Source organism: Mandrillus leucophaeus, unplaced genomic scaffold (genome assembly GCF_000951045.1).
Source record: "Mandrillus leucophaeus isolate KB7577 unplaced genomic scaffold, Mleu.le_1.0 Scaffold34, whole genome shotgun sequence".
NCBI lineage: Eukaryota > Metazoa > Chordata > Mammalia > Primates > Cercopithecidae > Mandrillus > Mandrillus leucophaeus.
The window spans coordinates 579235-600870 of record NW_012103587.1 but is presented as its reverse complement, the minus strand read 5'-3'; the positions used below and the strand labels follow the sequence as shown (position 1 = coordinate 600870).

Genomic DNA, 21636 nt, shown 5'->3' with positions numbered 1-21636 from the left:
TGCACTCCAGCCTGGGCGACAGAGCGAGACTCCATCTCAAAAAAAAAATAAAAAAAATAAAAATAAATAAATAAAAATAAAAATAAATGCAACGGGGAAAAGAGAGAAATTAAGTGACACAACCAATTATAACGTATAGACCCTTAATGAGGTCCTGATTTAAGCTAATGTGAAATATGACATATAAGACAATGGGAACATTTGAAAACTAGGTATGTGATGATGTTCAGGAATTATTAATTTGGGGGTATGATAATGGCCTTATGTCTACCTTTTTAAATAGAATCCTTCTATTTTACAGCAGGGATGGGCAAACCACAAGCCAGGGGCCAAATCCAGCCTGCTGCCTGTTTTTGCTAATAAAATTTTATTGGAACACAGCCATGGCCATTCACTTCCATATTGTCCAATGGCTGCTTTGTGCTACAACTGCAGAAATGAGTAGTTGTGGCAGAAATCACTTAGCCTTCAAAGCCTAAAATCCGACCCTTTCCAGAAAAAGTTTGCTGACCTCTGTTTTAGAGATACAAACTAACATACTTACAGATAAGTGATCTGAATAGGAAGCAAATTTTCAACATAATCTGGGTTGACAGGGAACCGTCTGGATTATATAAACAAATCCAGAGCTGATCATTGCCAGGTGAGAGGTGCGCAGACGATCATGACACTATTCTCTTTTGTATATGTTTTCCATAACAAAAAGTGTTTTTAAAAAATCAATGATTTAGGGGTTGAAATAGACTGTAGTCACTTTGGAAACAGTTTGGCAGTTCCTCAAAAGTTACACATTGAATTACCTATGATCCAGCAGTTGCCTTCCTAGATGCACCTCCAAGAGAATTAAAAACACACATTCACACAAAAACCTGCACACAAATGTTCACAGGAGCATTGCCTTAATAGCAAAAAAGCGAAACAACCCAAATGCCCATCAGGTGACGGGTGAGTAAACACAGTGCGGTCTGTCCATACACGGAATGTGACTCAGCCACAGACAGGAACGAAGCGCTGACACACGCAGCAACCCGGATCAACCGTGAGGTCACGATGTGGAATGAAAGACGCCAGCCATGAAGTCACACACCCTATGATGCCATGGACATGAAGTGTTCAGCACAAGTAAACCCTTACAGCCGGAAGGCAGAGTGGTGACTGCCAGGGACTAAGAGCAGGGGCCGGGGGTGACTGCTAATGGGTGTGGGATTTCATTTCGGGGCTGGTGGACACGTTCCAGAGTGAGAGAGTAGTGATGGCTGCACAACTCTATGAATATGCTGTGAATCACCAAACTGTACATTTTTAAAGGGCGAATTTATGGTATGTAAATTGTATCTCAATAAAGCTGCTATCTTAAAATTCAGTGCTTTAAACATTCTTCTTGTAACATGAATCGCCACACTTAAGAATGCCATTCGGAGCTGGGCATGATGGCTCATACCTCGTCATCCCAGCACTTCAGGAGGCCAAGGTGGGTGGATCGTTCGAGCTCAGGAGTTCGAGACCAGCCTGGGCAACATAGTGAAACCCCATCTCTACAAAATACACAAAAACTTAGCGGGGCATGGTGGCGTGCCTTGTAGTCCCAGCTACTCTGGGGGCCGAGGTAGGAGGATCACCTGAGCCTGGGAGGTGGAGGTTGCAGTGAGCTGTGATTGCACCACTGCACTCCTGCCGGGGTGATGGAGCAAGACCCTATCTCAAACAAAAAAGAAAGAAAGAAAGAAAGAAAAAAATGCCATTTGGTAAGTTTCTGTTTTCACAGACCACGTTTCGTTAAAGCCACATCTGGCACACCAAGCTACACGAACGTGTCCTCCTCTGTGGGGAGAGCTCACCCGTGCAGCCGTAGTTATAGATGTTGAAGGTCAGTGTGTCCATGATGTTCCTCAGGCGTTTCATGAGAATGGAATCGGGCAGCGACTTCTTCAGTGACAGCCCGAAGACCTCTAAGAAGGCAATCAGGGAGTACTGGTACATGGAGTTCACCAGGGCCATCTCAGACAGCACGAAGAACAGGATGGCCCCCCTCCTGGCTGCTGGCCGGTAGCCATCCCGCAGCCTGTCGATGTCCAAGGCTGTCTTCTCCGCCAGCTTGAGTTTCTCTGAGACCTGAAGAAAAGCACAAGTGACCCTGGAAACAGGGAGACTGAGAAGTGGGCAGAGGGCAGGAGGGGCAGGGGGACAGCAGAGAGGTACATGCAATGCTCCAGGGCTTTGAAAGCATCCAGGGACTGCAGGGGACCGAGGGCACCCACCCTCTTGTAGGAAGGGGTGAATATTTGTGGCTGATGCCCCTGCACCCAAGGCCCCTTTCTCTAGTAACACTGCTTGTAAGTCTCCAGGTACTGCCCTCTCCCTTTTCATCCCATATGGGGTTCCACCCAGACTCCAGGAGATGTGACCCAGGCCCAGCCAACCCAAGCCTAGCATCCCCAAGCTCCTGGGACTGGTTTGGGGTAGAAATGTGACTTAAGTGACTTCCAGGACCTTCATGGTAGGAACAGGAAGATTCTCACTTATCCCTTTGGGTTTAGAGCTGAGAGACATGAGGCCAGACCAGTCTTATGACCATGTAGGGAGCTGGCAGAGAATGACGCCAAGCCGGTAGAAGGCCCAGCCCAGAAATGGAGAGAAACCAAGTCCTCCTGGTATTTTTGAAGTCCTGGATCCAGCCCCACCTGAGGCCATCTCTGCACTTTTCTGCTTTCTCAGCTGATAACTTCCCTTTTGACTTAAGCCAGGCAGGGCTGGGTTTTCCATCACTCTCAATTTAAAGAGACTGACCTGATGCCTAAGGGTCCCTGGGAACACCTTTAGGGCTCCCCTCCCCACAGCACATCCCAATAGAGGTGGCTTTTTATTCCTGAGATCACAGAGCCCAGTTTTCTCATTGAGCAGACAGAGAACTGGATGCTCCAAAGGTGCACGCGGGCCCCGCCTGGCTCAGGGCCTTTTCCGCTGTGGCTGCTACCTCTGTTGCCTTGGATTTGGTCTCCTCCAGGGTGTGCACCAGGTCCACATTGTCCAGCATGTTCCCGGTGGACGTGGCCAGCTCCCGAAGGAGGGAATCTTCCAGGTCCTTGAGTAGGTTCTTGTTCTCGCTGGTCTCCTGGATGAGGTGCTCCCGCTGCTCCTCCAACTCCCGCCTCTCATAAGCCACCAGCACGCTCAGCAGCTGGTCCTCCAGGCCCTTCAGCGTGACTGTGGGGGACAGTGAGAGGCCCTCACCACCTGCAGCCCCCGACAACGGTCTCTCCCGCTGCCCTGCTGTGATGGGACAAGCTTAGCGTGGGTCTCAGACAGCAGGTCAGAGGCACGAGGATTTACTGCCCACCAATGTCACTCTACAGCAGCAAGGTGGCAGACATGAGCAAAATAGCGATGCTGTGGTGCAGAGTGGTGGACAAAAAGGAAAAAATGCACTGAAATAAAACCCAGGCTTCCACGGACTGGGGTACCAAGGTTTAAAGTATACCCAGATTGGGCACAGTGGCTCATGCCTGTAATCCCAGCACTCTGGGAGGCAGAGGCGGGAGGATCCCTCGAGCCCAGAAGTTTGAGACCAGACTGGGCAACGCAGAGAAACCCCATCTGTACGAAAAAAGAAAAGAAAGTACATCCAAATCGAATTAACCTGTTTAAGCAGGTGCATGACAACCCTAGAGAATATGAGAGATAACATTCAATTTCTATCAGAATTCAACTGAAAGGAAGAAAAAAAATTCAACATCACAACATGTATTTTAAATACACGAATACAGAGTAACTTCCTGCCCCCACAGACAGACGTCCCATCCCACCCGTGTGTGAACACGTGAGCCCACAGCCCCGTCTCAGCGTGACTCACGACAGGTAACTCATAGCCTCACACCCTCTAAGTGGTACCTAATCGGTAAGAGCTGACTAGCCCGGATGTGCCTATGAGAGAACGATCTGCGGTCACTGTGAATGAAATGACATCCCAGCCTTGATCTCAGGTTGCGGTCTCCATCATAACCATCTTAATTAGCAGTGGAGGTTCTACACATTCTTACCGGTGTAATTGATGACCATAGCTTTCCCAAACACGGATGGGGAGTATCTGGGATTGGCCAGCTTGGTGTTTAGGTACAGTCTGAAATTTGAATCATAGTCAACTTCCTTGTCTCCCAGGATAATAAACTGCCGTCCTTGGGAGACTTTTATATTTTTTTCTAAGACGTTATCAATCACAGGATCGATGTATTCATCAACATCGCGGAACAGGAAAGGGGTCCCGTACTTTATGGACATCTCTAGCTGCTTGAGGAAGTCAGGGTCGTTAAAGGAAGCGACCTGGAAGAGAGGGGAGGCAGATGCTGAAAGCCCGCATGTTTAACTGTGGCCCTGCCAAATATAAAGGGAGAATGGCTTGGAAGTGGGAAGTGGATGAGCCAGGAACTTGGAGGGGCCAGAGGTGAAAAGAAGAGAGAAACAAGGGGTATAACGCCTATACACCATGAGGTCCAGGCTCAGGGCAGGATCTTGCTCAAACAGGGTGGAGAGGAAAGGAAGGGGATTCCTCAGCCCCTCCCCCTGTAAGCTAGAACCCCTTCTCTTTAAGAGACAGGGTAGGTGTTGGAATTAGACTAGGGGTAGGCTGACAATGTCAGTGCTCCCTGGCAGGCTGAGGGAAGAGGGAGTCTAGGGAAGTTCTGCCCTCATAGTATTTGCTCCATGATAGCTCCATGTGCATTTTGGAGGCAGACTGTTCCCCTGACCCTGGAGTACAAACAGGCTCCCCCAAACAGCATGCAAATACCTGGGATCAAGGACCAGAAAAAAATAAGGAAAAGCTAAAATTGAAAATCATTAATTTGTTCATTAGTTCAGCAGAAAGCGATTGGGCTGCCCCGGCAATTCCACTCCTAGGTATCGCCCCAAGAGAACTGAAAACACATGGCCACATAGAAACGTGTGCACCAACGTTCACGGCGGCATTCTGCAAAGAGCCAAAAAGAGGGACCACCCGACTGTCCCTCGGTGAACGGATGGATGAACACGATGTGTCTGTTCGCACACCGGAATACCATTCAGCCCAAGGCAAGAATGACGCCCTGACACGCTACAGCAAGGACAGACCTTGAAAACATCAGGCTGAGTGAAAGACGCCAGACACAGAAGGCCACACAGCATCTGATGCCATTCCTAAGAAATGTCCAGAGGAGGCACATTCAGACGGAAAGCAGATAAGTGGCTGTCAGGGGCTCAGGGAGGGAGAAACGGGAGGACTGGAGGGGTGATGGCTAAAGGATATAGCATTTCTTCCAGGGATAATAAAAATGTTCTAAAATTGACTCTGGTAATTGGTATACGACTCTGTAAATATACTAAAACTCAAACGGAATTGTATGTGTTCAGTGAGGGAATGGTGTGGTATGTGAATTACATCTCAATCAAGCCATTACTCTCTCCTCCCCTGCATCCCCATCCCCCACCTCAGCTCCAAAAAACAGTGACTGAGCACCCAGACCACGAACCCCATACTGGGCAGAGGAACGCGAAGCTGAGGTTGCTCGCAGCCTGCGAGGGGAGAGGCAGAGTTCACGGTGGTTTGCGCTGCCCTGGCAGACCCACAGGGTGGAGGTGGAGGTGGGGGAGGGCTCCGCATGGGGGTCAGGGTGGAAGCGTTTCTGCCCAGACTCGTTGAGGCTAGGGACTGCCAGGGACTGCCAGGTACAGGAGGCGGGAGGGGCACTCTCCAGAGAACAGGCACCGGGAGCAGAAGACGCCCCAGGAGGAGCCGCCGTACCCGCAGATTGTTCTTCTCCTCTTTTCTCTTGATCCAGTTGAGGGCCTGCTGCTGGGGGTCGATGCAGAGAGGGAAGCGGCTGGCCCGGGTGGTGAGGATGCCATTCTGAACAGACAGCTCATCGGGGGGAAGGCCCTGGGATCCCCATCTGGAAGAAACAGCCGTCAGGAAATGAACTTTTCTCACCAATTTGTGAGCCAAGGGCTAAGGGTGGTAGGACTGGCCTTCCAGAACCATCTACCCATCCCCAGGCTGCACAAGCCACCTCAGGCTCTAGGGAGAAGGGCTCCATGCTGGGTTTGCAGCTCGCCCAGCCACTTCCATGCAGTCAAGCCAACTGTGGTCCTGGCAATGCCCCCAGGCCATTGCCTCCCCGTGGGGTGACACCCATGTAGACCCCTTGTGCTAAGATGTCCCCTTCCTCCTGCTGGCTCAGGGTGCCACACACCTGCTGATCTCAACATCATCCGTGAGCAGGCTTTCCAGCCGGAAAGGCTGGCTCAGAGGAATCTCCCGCTCCAGGATGTCGTTTTGCCAAATCCGATTGACCATCTCGTCACGGAACTCCCAGGTGAAGGCTCCCTCGTAGCTCAGGAAGGCCGCGCAGAGCAGGCAGTCCCCCAGCAACTTCACACGCCGGTGCATCAGCTCATCCAGGTCATTCAGCCACCTGGCACGGGAGGAGAGGGAGGCTGCCGTGAGCGGTTTACCTTCTGGCCACAACCAAAAGGAACATTCCAGAAGAACCAGCTTGATACCTTGCTAACAGGGCTAGCCAGACAGAAACATGTTTTGAGATATTCTTTCCTCATGGGGAACAGAGACCAACAGCTTATCTTGCAACTTCCCACCCTAGTGAACCTGGTGTTTGGAGCCAGCATCAAGCAGCGGGCTCAGTAAAGGCCTGTGGTCTTTATTAAGTACTAATCACATTGCGTGGATCACATTAAGTAGTAATCACGTTGTTTCCGAAGCCTTAATCAAAGACATATAAATCAGCCCAGCAGAGCTAACAAGTTCTGGCCTCACTCAATGACAGAATTCCACCCAAGATAAAAGAAAGCATCTGTTTCCTTTGGCCTCTTCCAGGAAATGCCCCAAGACTTAGGTTTTAGAAATACTGAAAATTGTTTACCACATGCAAACAGTGTTTTTCAGTGTTTTCTACACCACATTTACAGATGCCAGATTCAAAATTGCTGCCCTATTCGGTGAATAAGCTGTGGCCAAGCGGTTTTGCCCATAAAGATCAAACAGCCCCATCACTTAAGACTGAAGTCCAGGATTGAACAAGCCACTGGGACGCTTAGAAGGCATCCGTGCAGTGACAGCGATGGGCTTCTCCCACAGACTCTTCTAGAAAGGACCCAGGGGTTAGAGGTCACCAAGAAGTGAACACTCCCTAAACCTTGCTAAATGCTATGGATTTCTCCATCTCCACAGCTGCACTGCCTCCTTGACCCTTAGTAATTAATAAATAACACTCAGTGCCTAATAAAAACAATAGTCTATAAAATAGCCATTAGCTGCCATAAACATGGTAATAGGAAAATAAGACCTGGTCACATGGTTTTCACATAAAAACACAACGTGAGATAAAGAATCAACATGGCGAGAAACTCTGTGGGTGACGTCCATTTACAAACGACAACAGGTGGGCTCGTGAGCCGCGCTGACCTGATGTTTTCCGACCCCAGACCCGAGATGAGTTTGTCTGCAGCAATCAGCCGCCTCTCCATGATCTCGGCTTCCTCCTGCAGCTTCTGCTTTTCCAGTATGGCGGCCTCGTATTTGGCACCCAATGTTTCCAGCTCTTTCTGAATTGCTGCCAACTCATTCTGGATCCTTTCCAGTTCCCGTTTAGTGAGGTAAAAATTCCGCTCCAACCTGGCCACCTAAGTAAAGACAATTTGCAGAAAGGTGGGGAAAAGGACCATGGTGGGGCCGTGATACAATGGCCTCAAACCAGGCCACGTGTCCAAACTGCTCTAATGGTGTCTGTGCTTTTCGGAGCCACTATGTGCTATATCGAGACACGTGGCTTCTTAGTTTCTTCTTCAACTGTTTGCTGCAAAAACTCTATGTCCCATTAGAAGACACAGCACCTAAGTTATCAGATGGTTGTACTTTCATGTACTGAGATCACAGTAAGATGGCACTGTGGTTCTAAGTCAAAAACTCAGAAGAATATATCATAGACAATAACAGTATTTCTATTGGTTCTAAGTTTTCTGAATAATACAATTCCGAGCTATAGAGCAAGGTCACAATATGACTCAAAATGATCAAATCAACCTTATTCTCTTTGTATTTTGTGATCTACCTGTGACTTTGGCCCCGCTGCTCTCCACTGGGGTAGGTTTGTCCCCCAGGGGATGTTTGGTAATGTCTGGAGATATTTCTGGATGTCACAGCTTGGAGGGAGGGTGCTACTGCCATCCAGTGGGGTGAGGCCAAAGATGCTGCTAAACATCCTATAGTGCCCATGACAGACCCCCCAGGACAGACCCCCCAGGACAGACCCCCCCAGGACAGACCCTCCCAGAACAGACCCCCCCACTACTGCCAGGCAGCACTTTAGTGGTGCTGCAGCTGAGAAACTCTGCTTTGACCCTAGAGAAACAACTTTAAACATCTTTATGTCTTTTTTTTTTTTTTCATTTTTGAGACAGGGTCTCACTCTGTCACCCAGGCTGGAGTGCAGTGGTACAATCACGGCTTACTGCAGCCTCCCAAGTAGCTGGTGTGCCACCATGCTCGGCTAATTAAAAAAAAAATTTTTTTGTAGAGACAGGGTCTCACTATGTTGCCCAAGCTGATCTCAAACTCCTGGGCTAGAGTGATCCTCCCGTCTGGGCCTTCCAAAGTGCTGGATTACAGGCGTGAGCCACCGCGCCTGGTCTGAACATCTTTATACCACACTTTCACAAAAAGTTTGAAACTCTTTCAGACCTCGGTCTTGTCCACCACCCACACTGTGCCTAAGTGATAGTGGTGTTTCAGGATTACCATTTATTGGGGGGCAGGGGGAAAGTTTATGCAGTTTAAAGTCAGAACCTTGGGAGAATTTTCTCAGCAAAGGTGTGTACTGTGAATTCTGACTCTGAAGGGGTCTCTTGGCAGTGGTGTGGCAGTCTTACATTCGGGCAATACCTTCTCTCTTTTGGGCTTGATCTCTCTGAAAACATCACAGTAGCCCATTACAGCTTCGACAAATTTCAGCATCCCCAGCCCGGCTTTGCTGACAGCTTCCATTTCTTCAGTCGTGGTATTAAGAGTCTTCAAGAGGCCTAACGTGAAACACGCAATAATTTTTATGAGTGGCAAGCTTCATCTTGGGAACATACAATAGACAAAATAAGTGTAACTAGTTTCTTATTCTTCAGCGGCCCCGTGAGCAGGATGCACACAGCTCTCCTACGGCCAACAGCGTGGTGTCAAACCAGAATGGGCTCTGCATAAACCGATGTTTCCGATGTGGGCGAGGGGCATGGTTTACTGCTACCCAGGACGCGGGTGTCATGCAGGAGACCCGGGGCATAACGGAGACTCCCAACTGGGCACCCACGTGGCTAACTGGAATTCACAGGCCATTACAGGTCACCTGTGACCTTCACCCGCACCCTCACCCCAGGAGTAATTTCACTTACACGGAAGTCCATCCAATGAAGATTCAGATAGAGGGAGTGCGTTGGGTTTTTGTGGTGATTGGGGTCATTTGTGTTGAGTTTGCTTTTGTTTTTAAGGGGCTAAGAAAAAGCATTTGATAAGAGTCTAAATAAACCATCACACACAGTGTGAACTTGTATTGCATTTCGCAGAGACTAACACCATTCCACTGTCAGCGCCTGGCTGAGCACTGGGCAGGGTCAAGAACTGAGCTCAAAGGGAACTCAGTCCTGTAACCAAAGATGGAGGAGAGGCTGGCCATCGGTGATGCTGGCCTGTAACCAAAGATGGAGGAGAGGCTGGCCATCGGTGATGCTGGCCTGTAACCAAAGATGGAGGAGAGGCTGGCCATCGGTGATGCTGGCCTGTAACCAAAGATGGAGGAGAGGCTGGCCATCAGTGATGCTGGTCACCCCCGTGCCCACTCCCCAGGGACCTCCAGAAGACGATACTGACAAGAGAAAGGCGGGAAATCAAGGTCGGACCAGCTCCGGGCTTCTGCATGTGCACTGAACAGCACAGACAGAACAGCACTGGGTGAGACGCACAGAAGACAAGGCTGGGCTAGGTTCCAGTGAGAAGATCTTGTTTCCTGACAGGGAGAGCTAGGACTAGTGCTGAATGGAAGCCTCAGTGGGCACGGCTGCCACCGCCCATCCCCAGCCACTCTCCCAGGGTCATGTCACAGGGCTGCTGTTTTCCTCTGGTGACCATCAGTTGCCGGTTCCATCTGATACCATCTGACCAGAAGGGGAGGGCCTGCCCACAACAAGCCTCCTTGCCCTCCACCCCTGTCCCAGAGCCTGAGATGCCAGGCCGAGATCCACCCTGGCGATTCCCACACGTGGCGACACTCACCTTTGATGTTTTTCACTTGGCTCTGGGTAATCGAATCAAAATCGATCTCCATCAGAGACCTCAGGAAATTCGGGTCGGACATCATGCCCTTGGCGGTTTTCCAGTTGAGCTCTTTGTACCCCTTCATGATGAGGATGCATTCACAGACCGTCTGCACCTGCTTCGGGGGCTTAGCAAACGACCTGGCGAGAAACGGAGAAACCAAGGCACACGTGGGTCAGTCCAGGGATGTGGCCAGGATCTGGCCTGAAAGAGAGCTCCAGAAAAAGGAGCTCAACTAAAAGGCAGTCCCTGGAGCTGATGCTGCATGGAAACGAAAGAAGCCAGGTCCCAACACAAACCGCACTCCTGGGTGGGGGCGTCCCTAAGGGCGGGGCCGGGTCCCCCTCTCAGGTTCCAGACCAGGCGCCTGGAACTCAGCTGAATCATGATGCAGGGACAGCATTAAAATACAAACCCAGGCCATCCCCGGAGCGTCTGGATCAGTGGTTAGGGTGGAGCCTGAGCACCTATGTTTTAATTACACCCTCGGCTGATTCCTCAGACTCTAAATGGTGGTTGCTGTCATTATTGTCATTATCATCATCATCACCACTATCACTACCACCATCATCTTTCCCCATTTACTAGATGGAGAAACAGGGTCCCAGGAGCTTCCATGACTGGCTGTGCTGACACCACCTGCGAGACCTGGGGTCCCTGCATCCTGGGCTCTTTCCAGCCTATGCTGCCCCGTAATTGTTCTCTGTGGCTTTGGTAAGACTAGATCATCACTCTGCTCCTCCAGAACTCAGATGTCCACTGCCCTTGGTCCTCTGGAGAACCAGAACTGCCAACGGAGCAGGAGACAGAACAGCAGCGCTAGTGAAAAGGCCGGAGAAGGAACCGAACCCATCTCACTGGGGCATCCTGCTGCCAGGCAAGCTCAGTGAAAGCCACAGAAGTCTCCCAGACCACGCTATGGAAAGACAGAAGTGGAAGGAGAATAGCACAGAGAAGGCAAAGCAGGAAAGGAAGGAAAAGGAGAGAAGAGCAGGAGACAGAGGCCCCAGAGGACACGGAAGCAGTATGGGGGCGGCCAGGCAGGGGCCCAGGCATTTGGGCTCTGGTAGGAGGCTGGGGTGAGCCAGAGAAGAACGAGGGGAATGGAGGGACAGAGAGGGAGACACATGCACAAGGATAGAGACAGAGATAGGGAGACAGGGAGGAGACAGAGAGACAGGGAGGAGACAGGGAGACAGGGAGGAGACAGGGAGACAGGGAGGAGACAGGGAGACAGGGAGACAGGGAGGAGACAGGCTGAGCAGACAGCAACCTGGAGGCTTTCTGCAATGAGCAAATCCCCCACCCCTCCTGACCCCGGCACGCTCACACGCTCCCACGCAGGCAGCAGAGGAGAGACGGCCCCATAGTGTACGGACAAGCCAGGGCAACGGCCGGGAGGGAGGGCGCCCACACTTCAGCACAAAGCCCAGTGATGAAGGAAATGGCCCTGAGTCACCAGGGAAAGGCTCGATTATGCTGGTGTCGGCTGCTTAGGAAAGTGGCAGCAGCCTGTCCGAGTGTCTTTAAAAGGTTCCTTCAGGGTGGATGGAAACCAGGCCCCAGCCACTGCTCTGTGAACAAGCAGGTAGGGAAAGAATGGGGGAGATGTTTTCAGATTCAAGACAGAAAGAGCCCAGGCCTGAGGCGGGGTCCTGAGCCCTTGGGCAAGTTAGGAACCAGCCAGGGGTGTCAGTTTTCCCATCTGTAAAGCAGAGACACAGAACCAGACCCTTCCAGTTCCCAAATCCTCTGAGTCTATGAAAGTGAAGTTTTCTGCTGTTGTGTTACAGGCCACGCTCTGGGATCTCACTTATCGAGAACACACCACTTTCCACAATGCCGGATGACCGAGCTGTGTGAAATATTGAGGGTGCAAGTCAAGAGAAATGGAGATGTCTGTTTAATTTGATTCCTTTCTTCTATCACCAAACAAACTTGGGAATGAGAAAGGGAGAATGATATGCTACCCTCCCTAGAGGAAAATAATCATTTTAAGCCCCACTCCCCGCCTCCCAGCGCTCTACCCCTGACACAGCAGCTGTCTCTGCTCTTTCTCCAGCCGAGCTCCTTGCAGCCTCAGAGAAGCTGCCCCCTCCACCCTCCATGACCATGACTAGGTCAGGTCCCAACATCCACTGTCAGAGCAGCAAGGACCTTTCCTTCCTAACCTAATCCTACATCATTTCCCCATGCACATGGGATTCCTATAGGAAAACAGAGTGCCAGCTCCATGCAGTGAAGGCCCTGCCTCCCTGTCTCACTGCTGATCGGCCCCACTGCCTGCTCAGGGCAGGGGTGGGGTGGGGTCGGGGACAGACACCCAATGACTATTGAATGAATGAAAGGAAGAAAAGTAAAAATCAAAAGCCAGCAACAAAGGGAGCCTTTTATACTTTTATAGTTAGAGAAACATCTACTTCTAATCTTCATGACTCTTCATCTTCCTGCCTTAACATTTAATGTTTCCACAAAGAGGATTGAGTATGATAAGAAGGAAACGCTTTTTAAGGACTTAAAAGATTATAAAATTGTCAAGATGTAAGTGCTGGCTCATTGTGCTTAACATCCAAATGACCTGAGAAAAGCCAGATTTTAGTCATCTGGAAAAACTCAAATTGGATCCAAACTCACACAAAACCCCAGGGAAAAAATCCTCAATAGATAAAAGATTTAAATATAAAAAATTAAACCATAAGAATACAAAAAGAAATCATGGGGAAATTATTTTACAATCTTGCAGTGTAATCAGGTCTTTTAACTAGGACACAATATCCAAAAGCCACAAAATAGGTTGGGTGCAGTGGCTCATACCTGTAATCCCAACACTTTGGGAGGCTGAGGTGGGCGGATCACCTGAGGTCAGGAGTTCGAGACCAGCCTGGCCAACATGGTGAAAGCCCATCTCTACTAAAAATACAAAAATTAGCCGGGCATGGTGGTGGGTGTCTGTAATTCCAGCTACTTGTGAGGCTGAGGCAGGAGAATCGTATGAACCTGGAAGGTGGAGGTTGCAGTGAGCCGAGATTGCGCCACTGCACTCCAGCCTGGGTGACAGAATGAGACTCTGTCTCAAAAAATGAATTTTAAAAAAGTCACAAAATAAAATATTGCTAAAATCTGCCACATAAAAATAAACATACATGGCAAAAACAAACACACACACAAACCTCCTAAACAAAGTCAAATGGCCCATGGCAAACCAGGAAAAGATCTGCAACTCACCTTATGGATAAAAAGCTGATCTCCCCATTGTATAAAAAAGCCCCCGGAAATGGTTTTGAAACAAAAAGCAACAATAACCACGGCCCAACAGATAAGCAAACCAAGTTCACAGAAAAGGAAATACACATAACTCTTAGACACATTTTTCACATAGGAAAAAAAAAGGCCAGCCTCACTCACACTAAGAGAAATGCAAATTGAAGCTACACAAATACCACTTTTCATCTACAACATGTGAAAAATCCAAATGTGATCGCTCCCCCTGTTGGTGAGTCTAGGAAAAAGCAGGTACCGCTCACTTGGATTGTTGGTGAGGATAAATAGGTTCCATTCCCATGGCTAGGACTAGGCAACAGCTATGAACATTATAAATGCCTACACCCCGGGACCCAGCAATTCCACTTCCAGAAATGTATCCTGCAGGTGGACTCTCCCAGGTGCACAATTAACTATGCTCAGGTTTATTCTTTGCCACGCTATTTGTAAACGCAAAAGACTGGAGACACAATCAACTTATTTAACAAACTCATCAGTAAGGGCTTGTTAAATAAATTATGGCACAGCCACACAATGGAATGTGGAGGAATGTTCTAAAATATCAGGGAAGTTCATCATATATCAACACGCAAAAGATCTCCAAAATATACTGCTAAGCAGAAAAGATGCAGAAAGATACGCATAGGGTGTTACAGTTTGTATATAAAAGAAGGATAAAAGGATTTGCAGGTATATCTTGCTCTCCAAACCCTCAGAACCTGAAGTCAGGAACAGAAGAGACCCTTGTGTACCTGGTTGCCTTGGTCATGCATGAAAATCCTCGGGATGTGTATACGAGAAATGATATACCCACACTACCTGTTGCAGCGTGGGAAGGTGACCAGAGCTGATAGAGGACACAGTGGCCGTGGGCTTTTCCCAGCATACCTTTTGGATGCTGGAGCCATAATCACGGCTAATGCTTACACAGCTCTGACCATGTGCCCAGCCCAGTTCTTCACATATAGGCTTATATGATCCTCATGAAGACACTGATGCAGCTGAGACAATTCTTATTCACATTTTACAAATGAAGAAACTGGAGCACAGAGAAGTTAGATGACTTGCTAAACGTCGCACAGCAAAGAGGCAGAGCCGTGTATGAATGTGTAAAAATTATTCCTTTTGTACTTTGGCTTTCTCAGGGGTGAGCTGGGCACCTGTCTGCAATGCCTGTCTCACTGCAGGGGACACACGTCAAGCTCTCTATCTGGCCCCATGGAAGCTCCTTCCCACCCCTCCACCTTGGCTTGATGGAAGGGACTCACCCTTCCTTCTCTTCAAATAAATCCCCTTCAAAAATCCTTCCTGGTCTCTGCTCTCACGATGTTTTTATGCTGCTGACCTGGGAGTGGTGCCCTAAATCCTATTACCGGTAGCTAGATATTCCCCTGAGAGAATGTGTGTGCAGACCGTGCCTCCTACCCTCCGCTGGGTGTGCACTTCCACTGTGTCCTGGCACCTCAGCCTCAACTTTCAATGCTTAGTGCTGAAGTTTTAACACATCCATCCTTATACCTTCCTTGACACCATTCTCAACACTGAAATAATGACTTCTTGCTGACAACAGTGGCACCTCCAAGTGACCTCCCAAGAATGAACCAGGTCCCCTGTCCTGGAATGAGCTAAATTCTGTGTTCAAATTCACACATGTTTCATTAACAAGAAAACAAGGGCACGGCCTTGGATAAGGAGTGCTGCTCAGCCTTCACAGGCAGCACAGAGCCAGAGAAACAGGAAGCGCGGGGAACACGCACTACTCCCCCGGGAGCCCAGAATGGAAGCCCACTACTGACCCAGGAATGGAGCCTCTTGGCTGCGAGACCTGTGTGTGGGGCCAGGAAGACTGATCTTCCGGATGAAGAGTGAGGAAGGAGAGAACTGAGGCTCCCACGCCGGGGGGTCTGTGTGGGGCCAGGCAGCACAGGGGCAGAGGCAGTGGGCAGAGGCTGGCACCAGAACATTGTTCCCTCCTTGGGCTTTACTCACAAGACTCAACTGACCATCAGAGTCCAGGAACAGTGCCCTGGGGAGACCAAGCCTTGCGGGGAGAAAGTTTGCTGGCCCAGGCCACACCAGGTCACCCTCGCTGACAGCAGATGAGCCCTCTGGTGTGGGGGACAGGGTCGTCTTACAGATTGATTTACAAGATGTATGGGGGCCTCAATAGTGACCTACTCTCACCCTCCTTGAAAGCCTCCTTGGCCAGAAATGGATTCAGGCATCGCCAGTCTGGCCGTGGTGTGCACACATCTCTGCCGAGCTGTTTTCAGCAGGGCTCGCCCTGTGTTGAGCACTCTGCCCCTGCGAGGGCAGACACTTGCGCCCACGTGTTCCGTGAAGAGCACTGTTTTACCCCACTCCATTCTTCCCTTGGCCTGGGTTCAAGGTCGGCAGGCCCTGCTTCCTACTAGCCAGGGGAGCTGCATGCCTGGGGTGCCGCCTCATCTCCCTGGGCCTCGCTTTCCTCATCCGAAAATGAGGGCAACAACAGTTCCCACCGCGGAGAGAGCCAGGCGCGGAGGCAGCACGTGGTGTCGGCTCCTTCGTAAGCTCCTGGTCGCCACGATCATGGCGACTACTGGCCTGCAGAGGTGGAATGGAAGCCCAGAACGGCGGCCCGGGCGCGTTACCTAATCTCAGTCACGTCCGACTTGTCCAGCTTCTGCAGCTCCAGCTTCGCGGCCTCCAGGATGGGCATGACCTCCTCCAGGGTCGTCTCGGCCTCAGCCTTCTCCATGGCAATGACCTTGTTCTGCTCCTCTATCTCTATGGCCTTTTCCTCCGCCAGTTTCTTCTTCTCCTCAGCTGCAGGGTGGGGCGGGGGTGAGTATACTTGGGCTCAGAGGAGATGCACTCGCGGCCACCGGCTCTGAGCAGAGTGCAGTCCTTAAAGGTTGGCTTGAGCCCCAGTGGGGATCTAAGGAGCTTTGGCCAATGTGGCAGCCTTAGTGATCCCGGTGGGACAGAAAACCCCACCATGCATGGGGCCTCCAGCACCAGGCAGCCACCCTGACTCCGACCTTCCTCAACTGGCCCACCTGTGTCCCATCCTCTCCATCCAGGACAAATCCCGTGGCTCCTGATAGCCCCCAGCCCTGCCTCGCCGGTGTTCACTAAGGATGCCGGGGGCCCCCTTCCGCTTACTGGCTCCCTGCGATCTCCTCCTTCTGCCTCTCATCACCTCTTCCTACGCTCACTTTGGCCCAGCCAGAGCCGCCCTCTAACGAGGCTGCCCCTGTCGCCTTCTCTCTCCCTGCCTTGCCGATTTGCTTCATGACACCGATCACAATCGGGAAGTTTCACTTCACCGTTGACTGATTCACTGTCTGGGTGCCCTCACTCACTAGGATGTCAACACCTCCCCGAGGGCTGGAACCCCAAAACCTAGAGCAGGGCTTGGCTCACAGTGGTTTGAACAGTGTCACCCCACCAAAATTCGTGCCCACTGGGACCTCAGGATGTGACCTTATTTGGAAGTGGGGTCTTTGTAGATGAAATTAGTTAAGATTAGGTCATACGGGGTTAGGGTGGGCCCTAAATCCAGTGCCTGGGGTCCCTATCAGAAGGCCATGTGGAGACACACAGGGAAGAGGGGCGTGTGGCAATGGAGACAGACACTGGAGCGGTGCATTTATAAGCTAAGCTAAGGAATACCAAGGGCTATCAACAACCCTGGGAAGCTGGAAGGGGCATGAAAGAGTCTTCCCCTAGAGCCTTCAGAGGGAGCGTGGTCCCGGCACCTTGATGTCAGACTTCGGCCTTCAGAACTGTGAGAGAATACATTTCCGTTGTTGGCCGGGCGTGGTGGCTCACACCTGTAATCCCAGCACTTTGGGAGGCCGAGGCAGGTGGATCACCTAAGGTTGGGAGTTCGGGACCAGCCTGGCCAACATGGAGAAACCCCGTCTCTACTAAAAATACAAAAATTAGCTGGGCGTGGTGGCGGGCGCCTGTAGTCCCAGCTACTCAGGAGGCTGTGGCAGGAGAATCGCTTGAACCCAGGAGGCAGAGGTTGCAGTGAGCTGAGATGGCGCCACTGCACTCCAGCCTGGGCGACAGAGCGAGACTCCGTCTGAAGAAAAAAATTAATTAATTTTAAAAACTAAATGTCTGTTGTTTTCAGCCCCCAGATCACGGTGCTTTGTTACAGCAGCCCCAGGAGATGCATGCAGCAGGCCTTCTGCAAACAGAGGCTGGCTGCAGAGGCTCTGCCTCCCCCATGCTAAGGTCTCTCGGAATCCATCTCCACAGCTAACAAGCCAGCATTGGCACTTGCAGTGTGCAAAGCCGTGCACGGGCCCTGACACTGTAAAGGTCCCCAGCCCAGGCACTGCTTCTCCCTGGGGCAGCAGGGGGATGAATGCGTCAGAAAAGGGTAGCAAGATCACAATTGTGGAACCTTCAGAACAGAAGAGCAGAAGAAAGGAAGCTGTCTAAGCTGTGAGCATGCCGAGGCGGGGGTGGGGCCAGCAGGAACAGAGCACAGAGGTAACAGGGCCACCAGAGCTGGCTGAGAAGGAAGAGGGCTGGTACAGGCCTCGGGAACCTCAGGGTGGGGAGCAGCCTGCAAAGGGGTCCGGCCAAGCCAGGTGCTTGAGTCATGTTGAGGAGCAAAATGATGGACTCTTTCAGCCAGGCAGGAACACAGGCTGGAGGCTGGGGCAGGTGCTGAAGAGCCACCCTCAGGAGAAACAATTGTTTGCACCCCACCCTACCCTCTGCAGGACTTGTCAATGTATCCCATTCCTATGGCTACCATTGGTTTGGGCAAGGGCATGTGACTCAAATCTGTCCAATCACAGTCAATTCTGGGAGCTTTGTGGGAATGCGTGGGAAAGAAGAGCCCTCTCTCCCCTGGGGATGCTGAGCTAATAGGATGCCAGCCTCATGCGGGAGGCTCCCAAACTCTCAGCATGGACAGAGCCTGCTGCCTGAGATGAAGCCCAAACAGAAGACAGCAGAGCCAAGAAAGGGAAGGAAAGATTCCCACTGATACACTTCAGTCCTAGATCCAGCTGTGCCTGAAGCCAGGATGCCTCTGGAATCAATGCGTTTTCACTTTAGATTAAGCCACTTTGAGCTCGGTTTCCACCATTTGCAACCAAAATAGTCCTGATCGGGACAGGCAGCCTGGAAACAGAGATCCTAGATGAAGCTTCCTCCAAAATTCCAAGTGGGAGCAAGGTGACCTGGACAAGGATGACGGCAATGGGGAAAGAAAAGCAACCACAGGTAGAAGAGGCACTAAACATGGGTGTGGCAAACAGGTCGTCCTCAGTACAAACTGCAGCCTGGGCACTGGGGGAGGGGCTCTCTTGGTTGTGAGCTTCTTCGAGGCAGGGGTTGAGTCTCATTCAGTTTCTAGCCCCCACTCTCCCTACCATGGTGCCTGCCATGAAGCTGAAGTCAGTATCTGCTGATTGGACAGATGAATACGTGGAATAACAGCTTCCTTCAAGACACTTCCAGTCTAGTTTTACATCTAAGGGGCCAGGAATGTACAGTTTTTTACATCTAGGGGGCCAGAAATATATATTTTTTAAAAGGCAGATCAAAGCAAAGTGCAGTTATGTGGGAACGAGGCATTTGATCAAAGTTCTGGTAGAAGAAACACGGATAGGAAGAGAGACGTGGTATGGATATTCTCAGCAGACCGAAGGGAGAGGAAGAGCAAATTACTGCAGGACTCACACGGGCATGAAGAGGTGATGCTGTGAGCAGGCGACAGGGTGTCATGGGAAATTAGGTGGGCAAGATGACATAGAGGAATTGATGGGACCCTTCATGGCCACAATGAGGACTCAGCATCAAAACAGGCAGCAGGGAGTTGCCACAGATTCCTGGGAAAGGATATCTATCGATTAAGTTGCTTTGGTTGCAAGCAACAGAAGCTAACAATGGTCGAGTTAAGAAAAATGTGAAATTGTTATAAGAAGACACGGTAGCTCACGGACATGGAAGATGCTGAAACACATAAACCAGGGGCGCCTCAGGGATCTGGGCTTAGTCACTGAATGCAGTCTCTTCACAGCGCTGCCATGCAATAAATGAACTCAAATAATCTTCAGTCTTGTTGGCTGACTCAAAATGTGCAGTCCCAGATAACTTCTAATTGGTCTGCCAGGGTTAGAATAAGCCCATCCTGATGGCAGGCACTGGGAGTTGGGGAGAGGCAGTTTGCCAACACCAAGTTAGGGTGCTGTTGCCAGAGTGATGACAAATGGATCCTGTGCACAAGGCCGGGTGCAATGACAAAGGAACTGAACGGAGATGACACTTAGCAGCAACACAAACACAGACCAGCAGAAGAAGGAAGAGGCAGGCAGGTCGAGTAGCATCTGCAGGAATCTGAGAATGAGCTGGGGCGGGTACACATCAGAAACCAGTGGCCCAAAGACCTAGAGAGGAGGGTGAGAGGCCAGGCACAGAGCTGTGGGCTCCAGGAGCTGTCCTGTGCCAGGCATCACAAGAGGGTAGAGTCATCAAGAGCAGGACAGTGCAGGTGACACAGAGCCTTGGCCAGGAAGACCGAGGGAAGGAGCCCAAGAAAGAACCTTGAAACAGCTTCAAGGGGAGCCAAGCAAGTCCCGCATCGATGACGCCAAGCCTTAGGTCATTTCAACCCCACGGACTTAGTTCACCAGCCCATTGAGGGTCGGGTGACTTTTCCACTTCCTGGCACATCCTCAAGCTACCAGCGCAGGGGCCTACATATGGTAGCGTCTCAGTGCTTATGAAAAGGGATGAAACTGGCTGGACACAAATTCAGAAAGAAACAGGAATTGCAGGGTCAGGATGGCAACGCTCGGTGCCTACAAGCAGTTTCGCAGGGACATCCCGGCAGAGCCCTGTCCTGCTGGGGGATGGGCTGCCCTGGCCCCCACCCTCACTCACCTACAGTGGTGTGGGGGATGGGCTGCCCTGGCCCCGGCCCTTACCCACCTACAGCGGTGTTGACGGCGATCTCCTCCAGCAAGGCCTCGCAGGCGGCAGACTTCTCGGCCAGCACGATCTTCTGCTCGGCCAGCTTCTGGTTCAGCTCGTCCAGCTGGATGGTGGCCTCCTTCAGCTTGTCCAGTCCCCCGTCCAGACGCTTGCACTGAGCTGAGGAAAGAGGGCACCTATGTTCATTGTCGAGGTGGCCACTGTTCCCAACACAATCACTGGGATTTGCCTAACTTCAGCTTATCAAAACAAAACAAAACATTTTTACAAGATGGCACGTGTCTTTCGGTACCTCCACTGCCATACTGGGATGGCATCAGCCAAAATGAATATATATCTGAAAACAGTGCTTCCCTTGGCCAATAGCCAGAGCACTTTTTAAAACGCCCTGTCCAGCAGTGCATGCTGCTGCAGCAGACAGTATCTCCAATGTGTGCCAGGCACACCTGTGGTCCCAGCTACTCAGGAGGCTGAGGTGGGAGGAGCACGTGAGCCCAGGAGGTCGAGGCTGCAGTGAGCCATGATTGCACCACTGCCCTCCAGCCTGGGAAACAGAGACCCTATCTCTAAGATAAAAATCAAAATTGAAACATTGCTAATGTGATGAAAACGTAAAGCTTCAAAGTCTATGACTCAACACTGAGAATATAAACAAGGACATGCCAGGGTCCTACCCACATGAAAGAATTGTTCCAAGACGCAAAATTCGAGATGTGCTTCGCTTGGCCTCAATACTGAAGATGGCTGATCTTACTAAAGAAAAGATCAGCGTTCGAATCCTTACCATAAATAAGAATGACCTCTGTCAACCACCCCATCCCCCAGGCTCACCTATATTATACTGAGTTTTCTCATCCAGCAATTTTGAATAGGTGTGAATAAAATCAAGGTAGTTCTTGGGAGTGACATAGTTGCTGCGCCTCAATTTCTGTAGAAACTGTTTGCTGTAGTGACCCACGGACTGGTGAACCAAAACAACATGCTTTACCACATTTTCTATATTTTCTGCCGGGATCATTGGATTACGCCCTGAAGAGGAAGGAATAAAAAATGTATTTTTCTTTTCTCTCTTTCCTCCTTTCTTT

General features: G+C 50.6%; 1 protein-coding gene across 1 annotated transcript in view; it reads right to left on the bottom strand.

Annotated features, from left to right (window-relative positions):
* DNAH10 (dynein, axonemal, heavy chain 10) overlaps positions 1-21636 on the bottom strand; it is a 222062-nt gene that overhangs the window by 24563 nt on the left and 175863 nt on the right. Inside the window, exons 54-64 of the mRNA XM_011988890.1 lie at positions 21383-21611; positions 20549-20710; positions 16237-16411; positions 10301-10482; positions 8927-9063; positions 7451-7668; positions 6222-6443; positions 5774-5921; positions 4038-4317; positions 2975-3204; positions 1839-2112 (exon numbers count right to left, since the gene is read on the bottom strand). Of these exons, the coding sequence (XP_011844280.1) occupies positions 1839-2112; positions 2975-3204; positions 4038-4317; positions 5774-5921; positions 6222-6443; positions 7451-7668; positions 8927-9063; positions 10301-10482; positions 16237-16411; positions 20549-20710; positions 21383-21611 (2257 nt within the window). The remainder of the gene's footprint in view (positions 1-1838; positions 2113-2974; positions 3205-4037; positions 4318-5773; positions 5922-6221; positions 6444-7450; positions 7669-8926; positions 9064-10300; positions 10483-16236; positions 16412-20548; positions 20711-21382; positions 21612-21636) is intronic.